The sequence below is a fragment of the Lethenteron reissneri genome, chromosome 23 (assembly GCF_015708825.2).
Source record: "Lethenteron reissneri isolate LAM-NWPU_2019-01 chromosome 23, ASM1570882v1, whole genome shotgun sequence".
NCBI lineage: Eukaryota > Metazoa > Chordata > Hyperoartia > Petromyzontiformes > Petromyzontidae > Lethenteron > Lethenteron reissneri.
This window is the reverse complement of record NC_083801.1, coordinates 2,738,087-2,750,798: the sequence shown is the minus strand read 5'-3', so window position 1 is coordinate 2,750,798 and position 12,712 is coordinate 2,738,087. Positions and strand designations below refer to the sequence as shown.

At 47.7% G+C, this 12,712-nt stretch overlaps 1 protein-coding gene across 1 annotated transcript in view; it reads right to left on the bottom strand.

Moving 5' to 3' along the window:
* Positions 1-1,704: 1,704 nt before the first annotated feature.
* LOC133346225 (integrin alpha-V-like) overlaps positions 1,705-12,712 on the bottom strand; it is a 55,429-nt gene continuing 44,421 nt past the window's right edge. The window contains exons 14-15 of the mRNA XM_061557764.1: positions 6,267-6,359; positions 1,705-1,843 (exon numbers count right to left, since the gene is read on the bottom strand). Coding sequence (XP_061413748.1) covers positions 1,748-1,843; positions 6,267-6,359 — 189 coding nt within the window. The 3' untranslated portion in view covers positions 1,705-1,747. The remainder of the gene's footprint in view (positions 1,844-6,266; positions 6,360-12,712) is intronic.

Below are 12,712 nucleotides of genomic sequence, written 5' to 3'. Positions count from 1 at the left end.
GTCGGGACGTCATCCGCATTGCGTTACAAATGCAATTGGTATTTTCAATGGCGAGATGTTAATGATCTCGCGTGGTATACAGGAGGTCATGGGTTAGATCCCGACCCTGACGATGCCTGTATATTTGGAGTTTGCCTGTTCTCTTCCCCATGGTTCCGTGGATTTTTCTCCGGGTCCTCCGTTTTTTTCCCTCAACGTTTATAAACGTGCGTTTAGCGTATGACTGCTGTAGATTTCCACGTGACAAGACACGTCGTTGAGTTATCATTTGTGGTCAGATCGCTTCTGAAAAAGAGCTACATAGCTCAGTGGGCCTTAACCTGGTAAAAAATTTATTGTAAATAGTTTTAGTACACCGTATTGCCAAATCAATAAGCACAATGTCTGCCTCCTTTCTCTATGTCTCTCCACATGAAGATATAGAACATATATTTACAGATTCCGTCATCTGAGATTGCATTCTTTCAGCATTGATTTAATACAGCACTCCCAGAAAGCCGTGCGGCTGAAGGTATGTGTGAAAACAAATCCATACTTTTCTTTCCTAATGTGGAGAGACAGATATGGGAAGATGCAGTCTCCTTATTTCGTCACTTATATTGCAAAACGGACTTGGTGATTATTTTGCGACAGGACGGGCCACGTGATTTAGTCCTGGAATGTCGCCGAACAACGCAAGCCCCCGAGTGTGATTGTCAACGAAAATCAGACTCATTTTGATTTCCAAAAGAGGCTTGGAAAATCGTCTCCTGCAGCTACATATCAAAACTTACAATATGTAAAGGAAGTGGCGTTTTCTCAGGGCATTAGCAAATCCGCTGGTTTCCCACCAATAACAAATACACTGTAATTTCTGCAAACAAGAAATATTAAAAGCGTGCCGTGTGCAGTAAAGCGGATGTTTAGGAACCCGCATCATTCCCGAGAGGACGTAGCTGCGACTTTATTTCATAACCTAAATCTAGCAGTTACACTCACAACCAGATTTGTAAGACCCATGGGCTTAGCGGCTAAAATGTTGTTTATTTGATTTCCCCCCCCCCCCCCCCATTGTGAAAGAGACCTTTGTACTTTCGTCTGTGTATTTGAATTGCAATAATTCAATTATATTATTTGGTTCTTTCGGTAAAGTCACGTAGATAGAAACATAATAATACAAAATGAAGTGAATAAAATAATAATAAATAAAGTGAAAAAAAATGCGAATGTCGACTGCAGTAGCCTGGTTCTTAATCGGAGTGAGTGTACTGGCATCTATAATGTAGACTGTAGGCTGGTTATTAAGCTGGGTGAGCGTACTGGCAGTCTATAATGTATACTGTAGCCTGGTTATTAACCTGAGTGAGTGTACTGGCAGTCTATAATGTAGACTTTAGCAATGGTTATAAAGCTGGGTGAGTGTACTGGCAGTCTATAATGTAGACTGTAGCCTGGTTATTAACCTGAGTGAGTGTACTTGCAGTCTATAATGTAGACTTTAGCAATGGTTATTAATATGGGTGAGTGTACTGGCAGTCTATAATATAGACTGTAGCCTGGTTCTTAACCTCAGCGAGCGAACTGGCAGTCTATAATGTCGCCTGGTTCTTAACCTCGGTGAGTGTAATTCAATTACGCTTCCCATATCCAAGCTACCTTTCGGGCTCTTGGCCACTTAAACAACGGGCACCCCCCACCCTGCCCGCCCGTGTCTCCCAGCGTGCACGTCCGGTCACGTGCGCGCAGCACGCGCGTGCTCCGCTGCGCGTCACAATGGCTCCCACCTCCTGACGTGCACCTCGAACGTGACGTTGGGCCCCGCTTGCTCCAGCCGCTTGACGCTGAATCGCAGGCCCAGCGCTATCTGCAGCACGATGGGAAGGGACACGGGGGGAGGAGGGTAGCGGCGGTTAGGGGCCGTCCATAAATGACGTCACGCGATTTTTGACGATTTTTGACCCCCCCTCCTTCGTCACACGGCGCGTCACAAAAAGCCAGACCCCCCCCCTCAAATATGATGTCACAAAGCTCTGCCCCCCCCCCCCCCAAATATAAAACATGCTTCAAATCGCTTTAAACTATTGTCATTGTAGTGCGTATTTAATGTGGCGCTGCACTCTGATGTTGTAGGAGAAAACATTATTAAAAAGTCTATTTAATTAAGTAGAACGTGTTGTCTATATTTATTTAAAGTTGCGCATTTTGATGTGACGTCACATTTCTCACCCCCCCCCCTCGTCACAAATGTCTGACCCCCCCCCCCCCAGGTGCGTGACGTCATTTATGGACGGCCCTTAGGTAAACATGGGATAAGTCCTACTGTAAACGAAGCCATTAAGGTATTACCGCGTTATTGCTCGCACATTCGATTACATGTCGGCCCTGCCTCTGGGATTGACGTCTCCTGCGATTGAGCGGGGTCAGCCGCGAGCCAATTTCCTGCCACGAGGCAGCCGCTTGTGATTTCCCGTGGAGAGAGGAGACGGCGAGCAGAGGCACGGCCCCACGTGCGGGTGGCCCCTCCTCCACGCGGCGCCTCTCCGGGTGCCCTCGTCTCAGTCCGACGCGGGGGTTAGGGGCGCCACGGTGGCTGGGGAGATGTTGACTGCCTCGCCTGCTATGCAGGAGGTCGCCGTTCGATGTTGACCCTGACGGTGCATGTATATTTTGGATTTGTGTGTTCCCCCCCCCCCCCCCCCGTTGTGGATTTGTCTCCGGGTCCCCGGTTTTCCCCTCCACATTTAGAATCAACATCACGCGTTTTGAGTACTTGGCTGCAATACATTTCCACGTGGCGATAAGCCACTTCACTGGGTGATCGTTTGTGGCCAGGTCGCTTCTGAAAAACAGCTGAGTGGACCTTACCTGGTAAAATAAAAAAAAATAGTTTAGTTTAGTTTGTCGCCCGGTGGTCTTCACTTCACGAACATTTCGTGCTCAATTCATGTTTCGTTTTCAAAGTCTCAACTTTGGGCCGCGTTGACAATCGACTGGCTTTCCGGGAGAGTCTCCATTATTCAGAAACACCTGCACTTTTGAAGAGCATGCAAGTAAAATAATCGGGGTTCACCAATTCACCCAGCGAATTGATGAAGTCACCATTCTAGGCCTGGATTTGCTAACAAAAATTTTGTCTCTAGATTTTACTTTCTCATTTGAATTTAGTTTTCTGTCTCAATGTTGCACAGATTCCGTTAGCCTAAATGCAACGTCATATAATAGGCGCAACATTGAAAAGTAGAGACGTTCTCCACACGCGGTGCAATGAATGCTATCCTGAGTTTTAAGCATCGCTACCGATCGATGGGTCGACGCACCGTGACACTCCTCACGTGTGCGCCGTGCTGGGTCTGCACAGACGTTTACCGGCGCTGGGTGGGGCAGCAGCGAGGGTAGTGGGACACGACTGGTGCGAACTCCCTTCTGTGGGCATCGAGGGGGTGCCGTACCCTGGATCGCTGGTAGCAAAGTGCGGACTAATGTCATTGTGGGATAGAGTAGCTGCCCTCTCCGGTTTCCTCCCACACGTATGAACACTCATTATCTGGCTGAAAATTCTAATATATAGAGAACTGCAGAGCTTGGGCCGTTTTTTTTTGCACCGGCTCACCGCCTGGCTGCCTCGCTCCCTGTGGTTCCTCAGCGATTGTGAGATAAATTTGTATGAACCACGACGCTATATGAAATCTCAAACATTAATATTATTAGTATTTAACATGTAAGACACACATGCATATTAAACTTGGCAAAAATCACGATAAGTATGTTCTATTGAATGCGGCCTTGAGAGGAACTTTTGTCGATAAGCCTACATCTGTGACTGCCCGAGCGTGGTGGAATAATAATCATGATAATAACCTCTATTTTACAAAGCGTCTTTCATATTAAAGTGTCTCAAAGCGCTGTACATAGAGATAAACTACTCACAAGTATAGATTGAATCTAAGCGAATTAGAAAGCTGTTAATAACCATATCAACGACTACACCCGACATTCGTATAAAATTAAATAAAAACTATGATAAAAGCGATTAAATACGTGGTTTTCAAATCTTAAGTTACAGGCAAAGCCTGTACAAATAGGTGCGTTTTAAGACGTGATTAAAACACGAGTGAAGCAGACTTAGAATATCTAATGGACCGACACGAAACTAATCTCTTTTTAATTTTAAACAAATTTGTATTTAGCCAGGTAAGGCCGCCTACTGAACTATATCACTCTTTTTCAGAAGCGACCTGGCCACAAATGATAGTTCAACAAAGTAGCTCATCACGCGAGTAGCAGCCAAATGCTCTAACGCGTGATGTTGATTCTAAATGTGGATGGAAAAAGGACCCAGAGAAAAATCACACGACCACAGAGAGTGAGACACGCAAACTCCAAATATGCAGCAGGCGTCAGGGTTGGAATGGAGCCCACGACCTCCTGCATACCAGGCGAGTTAGTTAACATCTCGCCACCGAGTGAGGGATTCCACAATCGCCTGGCTGCAGAAGGCTCCGTCTCCCACAGAACAAGGCAGTGCGCTCTTCGGGACAGGAAGTATTGTCTCTGCGAGGTGCCAACGAGGAGCCCCAGTGGTGGCTGCGTCACGGAGGCTGCAGGAGACCTGGCAATGACGCGCTGCCAAATCGCCCCCCCCCCCCCCCGGAGCTCTTTCATCTCAAATCCCGTTGTTCATACTCTCCCGTTCTTTCGGTAAAGTCACGTAGATGAAAAAATAATAAAATAACACGACGTTTCGGTCGCAAACACAAGCGTCCGTCATCAGGTGAGAAATAATGATCGGCTGTTGTGGCTTTAAATAGGCACGGGAGGGGGGGGGTGTAGAGTCGTGGCTGCAGGAGTTCACGGGGGGGAGAGGGGGAGAGTTTGTGGCGTGCAGGGACCGGTGGGGCTGGATAAATTAGCATGCCCATGAGCTTGAGTTAGTAAACGAAAACAGCACGGGCGGGTGAGTGAAAATCACAGCAGTCGAAACTTGCCGAGTTGTTTACTGGAATATTGGCCACACTTCCCATGCTGTATGTACGATGGCTCTTTGGCAAAGTGACGTTTGCCACCGACCCTTAAATGTGGAGCAATCCCTGGATTGAAAAAAATATTATCTTAAAAGTTTCAGTTTTATTTCCTCGTCTGTGGTCGGCTTGCCTTCGTCATCGTCCCTGTGAGTCTGGAACAGTGGCGGAGCACTTCAATTCCCCTCCTCTGTGACAACGGCGAATGCTCAATCCCCCCCGCCTGCGTCTGAACTGCGTCTGAACTACTGTAGCGGGGCAAGGCGTGAATCGCATTTGCATCACGGCGTCACTCGTCACGTTCGCTTGCCACGTGGAGCCTCACCCGAGACTCGAGGCTCTGTTTCAGGAGGGTCCTGCCAAGTTTGTACGATGCTACTGCTGTTGTGGCTGGCTGGCTGTGTGCAATCCAAATTGAGTAACTTGCGGATAATTTTACCAGCGTTGTGAGTGGGCAACACCAGTCGAAATGTATGTTTGATTTCTATAGGAGGAAACTGGAGAACTCGGAGAAACCTCGTGCAGAACAGGGGGAGAGAGAACTCACACACCCCACAAAGGCACCCGAGTCAGGAATCGAACCCAGCCTTCTTGCTGAGGCACGGGTGTTACCACTGCGCCACCCTGCTGCATGCAGGGTTGGTGAAGCGTAAACTATAAAGAGCAGTAGGACTGTGATGAATAGTCCCATAACAATGTTTTACATGCTGTCAATAGCGGATTTCCTTGCTACACGCCAGCAGAGCACGCACAGTGAGACGTGGAACATATGGCTGTAGCAGAGTAGGATGCACCCCATATAGAGTGCAGAGATCCATCGAGTAAGCAAAGAATTTTGTTCAGTAAACACGGTTAATCTGATTGTGACAGCGAGCGGCCAATCACCCGGCCACTCTCTGGCGAAAAATAAAAGCGTAAAAGAAGCGTTGGAACAATAAAAAAATGCTTCTCCGAGTCTATTCTGCTGCTCCAATGGCACACATCGCTTACCAGGGCAGGGAGTTCGAGGTGGGAAAAACTTGGTGTCAAGGCCCGGGATTCAGCGCTGGGATTAGAGTCCGCGAGAAAGTGATTTGAGCATGAAATTGTGAATAAAATAAATAAGGTCTGGTGTCGAGGCTCGGTGTGAGGGCAGGAAGTAGTTCGAGGCGTGATGGATGGCTGCGGATTAAGGCTGTGGGAGTATTGGGAGGAGAGCTTGGGATTAAGGCTGAGGTGATAAATCCAGAGGTGAGCCGTGGGCGAACGCGTGCTCGCGGCGAGACTTACGCTGCTCTGGCCGGCCATGGGGTTGCCCAGGTCGCACAGAACGCTCCGGGATGCATTCTCAGCCTTGTAGGAGCAGCTCAGCAAAGTCAGCGACTGTGCGGCGTCAGGGGGCGATGGGGTGTGGGGGGGAGACCAGGCAGCAGGGTTACAGACGACGCCGCCACCGCCACATGCTCGGGGAATTGTTTGTTTTAACAGCAAGTTGTGTTTGAAATACAACTGCTTTTTATGATTTGGTTTTTTTTTTCACCAGGCACATGCATTATTATTGTTTATTGTATCAATACGCACGGCTCTGTTTGACTGGGGAAAAATTTGTCATATTTAGTTTATCGACCAATGTAGGAGGACTGTTTTTTGTCAAAATTAGTTCAAGCTGCAAAACCCAGACTGGTATCGACTTTCCGAGTCTCATCAGCAGGGTGTGGCCAGTTATTTATTTGTACGCGTACGAGTACAACAGTAAGTCATACCAACACGCACATTCACATTGCACCGACATACAGCATTCCCTCGTTATTCGCGAGGGATATGTTCCAGAGATGCTCACGAATAGTAAATTTCACAGACAATGATAATGGCCTAAATAAACAAATACATACTTAAATAATACATCTCATAACTTTATCACATCACATTCTCTCCCATCACTTTATCTCATCAATCTATCTCATCACTTTGTGCATCACATTCTATCTCTCTCTCTCACTCGATGCAGTCGTGTAGAGTTCCAGACAGCCAAAAATCGCGAATGGCAATTCGTGAGCAACCATGGAATACTATACACACAATACGTGAAATCGTGGAACAGCGTTAGAATGCAAACACACCATGACGTACGATTCAGCGGAAAGTCAAAAAAGACGCACAGAAAACACAAACGCATAAAAGTTACCCAGCTCAGCAACAATCACACACTTCCCTTTGGCGAGTCGAATGAGAATCAGAATCTTTATTTATCTGGAAGAACCCGATAAGCTATGAAGCTCTATTTCACAGTCGCTTCACGCTGCACCGGACCCTTCGGTGCAGCCGTGTGACACTTTGCAACTCACAAAGGTTATTTTACACTATGAGACCTCCTTTACCAGTGGCAAAATATAGTATAGGTTTTTAATTTCAACTGGTACAAAAACTGAGACCTTTATACAAGGCATCATGTTTTCAATAACCACAACACAAGCAGTCAAAATGCAAACAAAAAAAACAACTCTGATGATGATAATGATGATATGCATAAACAACTCTGATGATGATAATGATGATATGCATATCATCATTATGTTTCTTTTTGTTTGCATTTTGACTGCTTGTGTTGTGGTTATTGCAAACATGATGCCTTGTATAAAGGTGTCAGTTTTTGTACCAGTTGAAAGGGTAAAAACCGACTACTAAAGGTTATTTTATTCCGCCACACGTTGGGCATCGGAGTGGCGGCCCTGAGGTCAGCAACCAAGAGAAAACAAAGAGTCAAATGGCGGGGCACTGTTAGTGTGGATGATACACTTCCAGTGGAGCAGTGGCACCCAGCACTGGATGTAATAACCCCAAGCACACTCTCCGATGTTCACATCATACGAGCGGACGGTTGTTTATTTGTTCCCAAGTGTGGAGGATTCCCGATGAGAGGCGGCTTGGGTGTCTTGGAGGGACGTTCTCTGCTCGTGCCCCGAGTAATTGTGGGCCGCCAGATGCCAGGACCACTTTTGAAATATCACCGGCCAAATAACTGTCAAAAGGACATGTTTTTAATACGAACGTGCAAAAGGGTCATTTTTACACATAAACGAAGGCTCGTAAGCAACGCGGCCTCACAAGTGGAGCTCACGTCTCCCTTATCGCGCAGCCAGAGCCGCGAGACGAGAGAGGGCAGAACATCTCCCACGCGGGAAGTCATTCCTCGTCTTTTCTCTTTTCAGCCAGACTATCGTCATAAATTCTGTATCCCCCCCCCCTATTTAAACTTTTATTTTCTGCGAAAACACATATCTCAAGCTCTTACAATTACTTTATAGTGGCCTAAATCAGGCAGGCTGTGAAAAGTTCAGTCTGGCTAAGATGATGACTGCAGTTAAAATTGTATTTGGCCTGTTAGTGGTACGGGGAAAAATGTTAAATGCACAATGTAATCATATACAGCAATGCTGCTACCTCATTACTAAATACCATTGGATTTAGAGATCCATTCGGTCTCAAGAACAGAGTTGTTTTAGGCAATACACGTTGGCACTTTATGACCTCCCATCTATTTTAATAAAGTTTTTCTCATTTTCTAACATTAGACATGTGCGCGTGCGCAGACAGAATGCAGTCCCTTGTGCGCTCATGTTTGGTTTCATTAGCGGCACATTAGTTGAAAACGAGGGCACAGTAGACGGATGATAAACATGCGAGCCATCTGATTTGGCTGGACGGAGAGGAAACTGCTGCTCTTGCAGCAGGCACAGCTGCGCCGTAGAGCTGAGGGCAGTTAACACCCGGAGGTCACACGGAGCCGCGCCGACTCCGTTAACCACTCCGCTGAAATTTATTTCCCCGCAGGAGGGAGGGATGGATTATTACATTAATGGAGCAATCGGCGTGTTTTGTCCTCGCGGAGAGAGCGGCTATTGTTGACACTGAACAGTGAGGGTGGACAAAGAGGACTGATATATGTTTGGCAATAACATTTCATTCCCGTATTTTGGTACTGGCAAAGGAGGTCCCATGAAACAACATTTAAATCTTTGTGATTGTCTTTTTCGACACTGTCTTTGTCTTTTCGTGAGCCAGGCGAGAGAGCTCTGAAAATTATTTTTTTGCGAGGGCCACGGGACTAAGCCGGGCTATACAGTGTACTTAAAAAAGCCGGAACAATTTTAATTTACATATTTTCTATCACAATTTTAGTTGAGCATAACTTCGTTACGGGGATTTTGCCGCAACCCTGGTACATAATTGCCTGCCCGCATGACAGGGCCTTCAATTCTTGCAGGAAGTGGTGCACTTTGGCAATTCCCGACAGAAATTGTGGGAATGTGAACATCGGCTCCAAACGCACGGGGCTCGATTGAAATTACACGAACAGCGAAGCTATCCGGTTCCCTGTAATCACAACAATCACTAGCCGCCATTAGCGGGTGCAACGGACACCAGCAGCGATTGCAGGCATCGTGCACCAGGTAGCGCAGCAACTTTCAGGGTTCATCGCGAGGCCAAGGATCGGTGTTCTACACCAGACTGACACAAGGCTCCCTCACGTCATTGCGTGAGGGGCCTGGGCTCGACTCCCGACTCGGGATGCTGTGCTGCGTGGAGATTGCATGTTCTCTCCCTGTTCTGTCTGGGCTTCCTGTGGGATCTCTGGTTTCCTCCCATAGCTAAATATACATACACGGCACTGTAAACAGTATTGGCGAAAAACATCTCAATGCTGACAAATCACCTGCGAGTTACACAATTGAAGGCACGTTGAACTTCTTTCACGCCGATTAGCATGGTTGGCTACGTACGGTGAAAAAGAAGTTCAAAACATACGTGCACGCACCCTAAGTAGCCAGTCGTGCTAATCGGAGGTGCGGGGGAAGGACAACAAACTAAACACAACAATTTACATCATGAGACCTCCTGTGCCAGTAGCAAGATATAGTACTAGGTTTTTACCATTTTGTCTGGCACCAAAAACGGACATATCATATCATTATCAGAGTTGTCTCTTTTTGTTTGCATTTTGACTGCTTGTGTTTGGTTATTGCAAACATGATCCCTTGCATAAAGGTGTCAGTTTTGGTGCCAGACAAAGGGTAAAACCCGATTACTATTACTAAACACAAGAAGCAATTCGTTTTCAATTTATATCGGGCCATGATTGGGATCACAGCAATAGCAACATCGCACCCGACTGCAAACTTGGCAAGACCCGAGCGTCATAAATGATAGTAAGGTTTGGAGATATGGGAAGACATTCGTTACCTTGCGAGTTCTAAGTAGAAATAATAACAAATCACCGCAGCTTTTGAGCTCGTTTCCTGTTTGTCGTCTGAGAAGCCGTCTCATGCCGAGGTCAGTTCACAGGACCAGTCTCCCATTGCACTCCAGAAGGATCACTGACCAAGCTGTCCGCCCGTTATGTATGTACCCCTTGTAAACCAGTGATGTTGATGAACGTGATTAGTTGTTTTTGTAGAATATCTAGTGAAATGTGTTGTAAAATATATTGGAGAAAACTATATTTTTTTATTATGTACGTTTAATGTCGTGTTGTCAGTGGCATAAGAATACATTTGAGCCGATTCATCGTGATTATAGCCCCCCCCCCCCCCACGTGACCTCTCCCGGGCGGCGGCAGTGGGACAGCGACTTGCTCCGTGTGACTGCCAAATGATCTCCGCCGAAGCTGAACTTCGCTAAGTTCAGCGCAACGTCCCGTGCACCGAGGGGTTTAGTTTGTGTAGTCGTCGTTACAAATCAGCGACAGCTGTGGGGAATCTCAACTCATCCCCGGAGGGAGCTTCAGATTTGCCTGCAGGACCTCAGTGGCGTTGACTCAGCGCTGTGACTGGCCTTGCCTCGTGTCCCAGCACCACGCACCCGGATACCTCTGCAGTGTTTCCTAGCACAATACCGTGGCTAGAAATAGCACGTCATTATGCAACAGTGGCACATCATGAATGCACTTCAGCGCCACAGCTGGACGAAGGCCCTCCCCCACGCTCTCTCAGTCGTGGGCGTTGTTTGTCCATACTTCACCGTGCTGGTCAGGGCGGATCGGTGGCACGGATCTCAATCGCCACCGATGTTAGCCGTGGACTCGAATACAACTCAGCTCACCGAGTTCTCAGCACCGGGTGCTCACCGACACTCGACTACCCCACATACAACTAAAACGGGCAAGTGCGTGACGTTGATGATCGACGTGACCATCATCTATGCCAGCGGTGGGCAATCTGCGTCCCGTGGAGCCCCCTCGTGGATCGCCTGGCCTCGGTGTCTCTGTGGTAATGCTCGGGGGTCGCGGTGAGTGCACGAGCGACGGTGTCACTGAGGCCCAAGGAGGGCCTCTTGCGTGGCCCACCGACTCGTCCGCCGTTGCCCGTCACTGATCTCGACGGCGCTCGTGAGCAACGCAGCACCAACGAGGCGGAGGTGGCAGCGTTGGCAGCGTGCTCCCTGCACGCTCCCTCGCCACTCCTCCATGCACCAATCCACATCGCGAGCTCTCGCTCTTGCGGTCCCCCCCCCCCCCTCCGATCTCATCCTCACAAAAAAACTTCCCAGCCAAGAGACTGACTTATTTGTGTGTTTGTTTTTGTCTCGGCCTGTGTTTAATAAAACGACTTTGTTTAATAACTTGAAAAGAAAATAAGGAACCAGGATATCTCAAATATCTGGATTGTGTACGTAATCATACTCGGGTTTATTACAAGAGCCATCATTGCCAGACCACGTGCCCTGTTCTTCGTTCAAACTGTTTTTTTAGCCCGTCTCGAAGATCTTTACAATAACGTGCACAAATGTGAACACGTGTGAGCCGAACCAGGGGGCACTCGAATTTATATGATCCAACATGGAAATCATGGCAAACTTCAGTTTATTACTGGGTACCATATTCGTTGAATACCAAGGTTTATGACTTTAATGTGTGTCTTGGTCTAGCACAGTGAGATCACATTTTAAATGTTGTAAATGAGAAGAGTTGCCAAAGTGCTCGAGATATCAATCATTCACTGAGTAAAGTCAATCATTATCGCCACGTTGGCGAGATGTTAACTACCTCGCCTGGTATACAAGAGGTCGTGGGATCGAACTAAACCTATATGCCTGTATGTTTGGAGTGTGCGTGTCTCTCCACGTGGTCGCATGGATATTTTTCCCGGCCCTCTGGTTTTTCCCTCGACATTTAGAAAAATGCGTTTCGAGTATTTGGCTGCTATGCATTTCCACGTGATAATAAGCCACTTCGTTGAGCTATCATTTGTGGCCAGGTCGCTTCTGACTACTACAAAGGTACTCGAATGTATACGTGTGAGTTTGTGTGTGTGGCGGTTTGGGAGCGGAAGTGTAGCGGTTAGCGTGCTGCTTTACGAACCCAGCGACCCAAGTCAAATCCCGCCCGTGGCCAACATCGGTGATGATTATTTGAACCGGTCCTGGGCCTACCCTAGGTCGACTCAGCCTCAGATGAGTACCTTACGTGTGTAAACATCGCCACTGGGGAGACAAAGGTGGTCGGGCGTGGTGCTGGCCACCTACCCCCTCGTGTGCCTTGCTGGCCTTCATAGGTGTTACTCCCTAACGAAACTTGGCCCAAAAAGTCTATTCAGGCTATACGGGGGATCTTTGTCTTGTGTTGGTTGGGGGCACGGTTGATTGGACATCTATCGGGGGGTTTTCACCCTGGTGTCAGAATGCCACATGCCCCACCCTGCATCGCGATTTGTGGCAATTTACGGCGGCGGACCACGGGT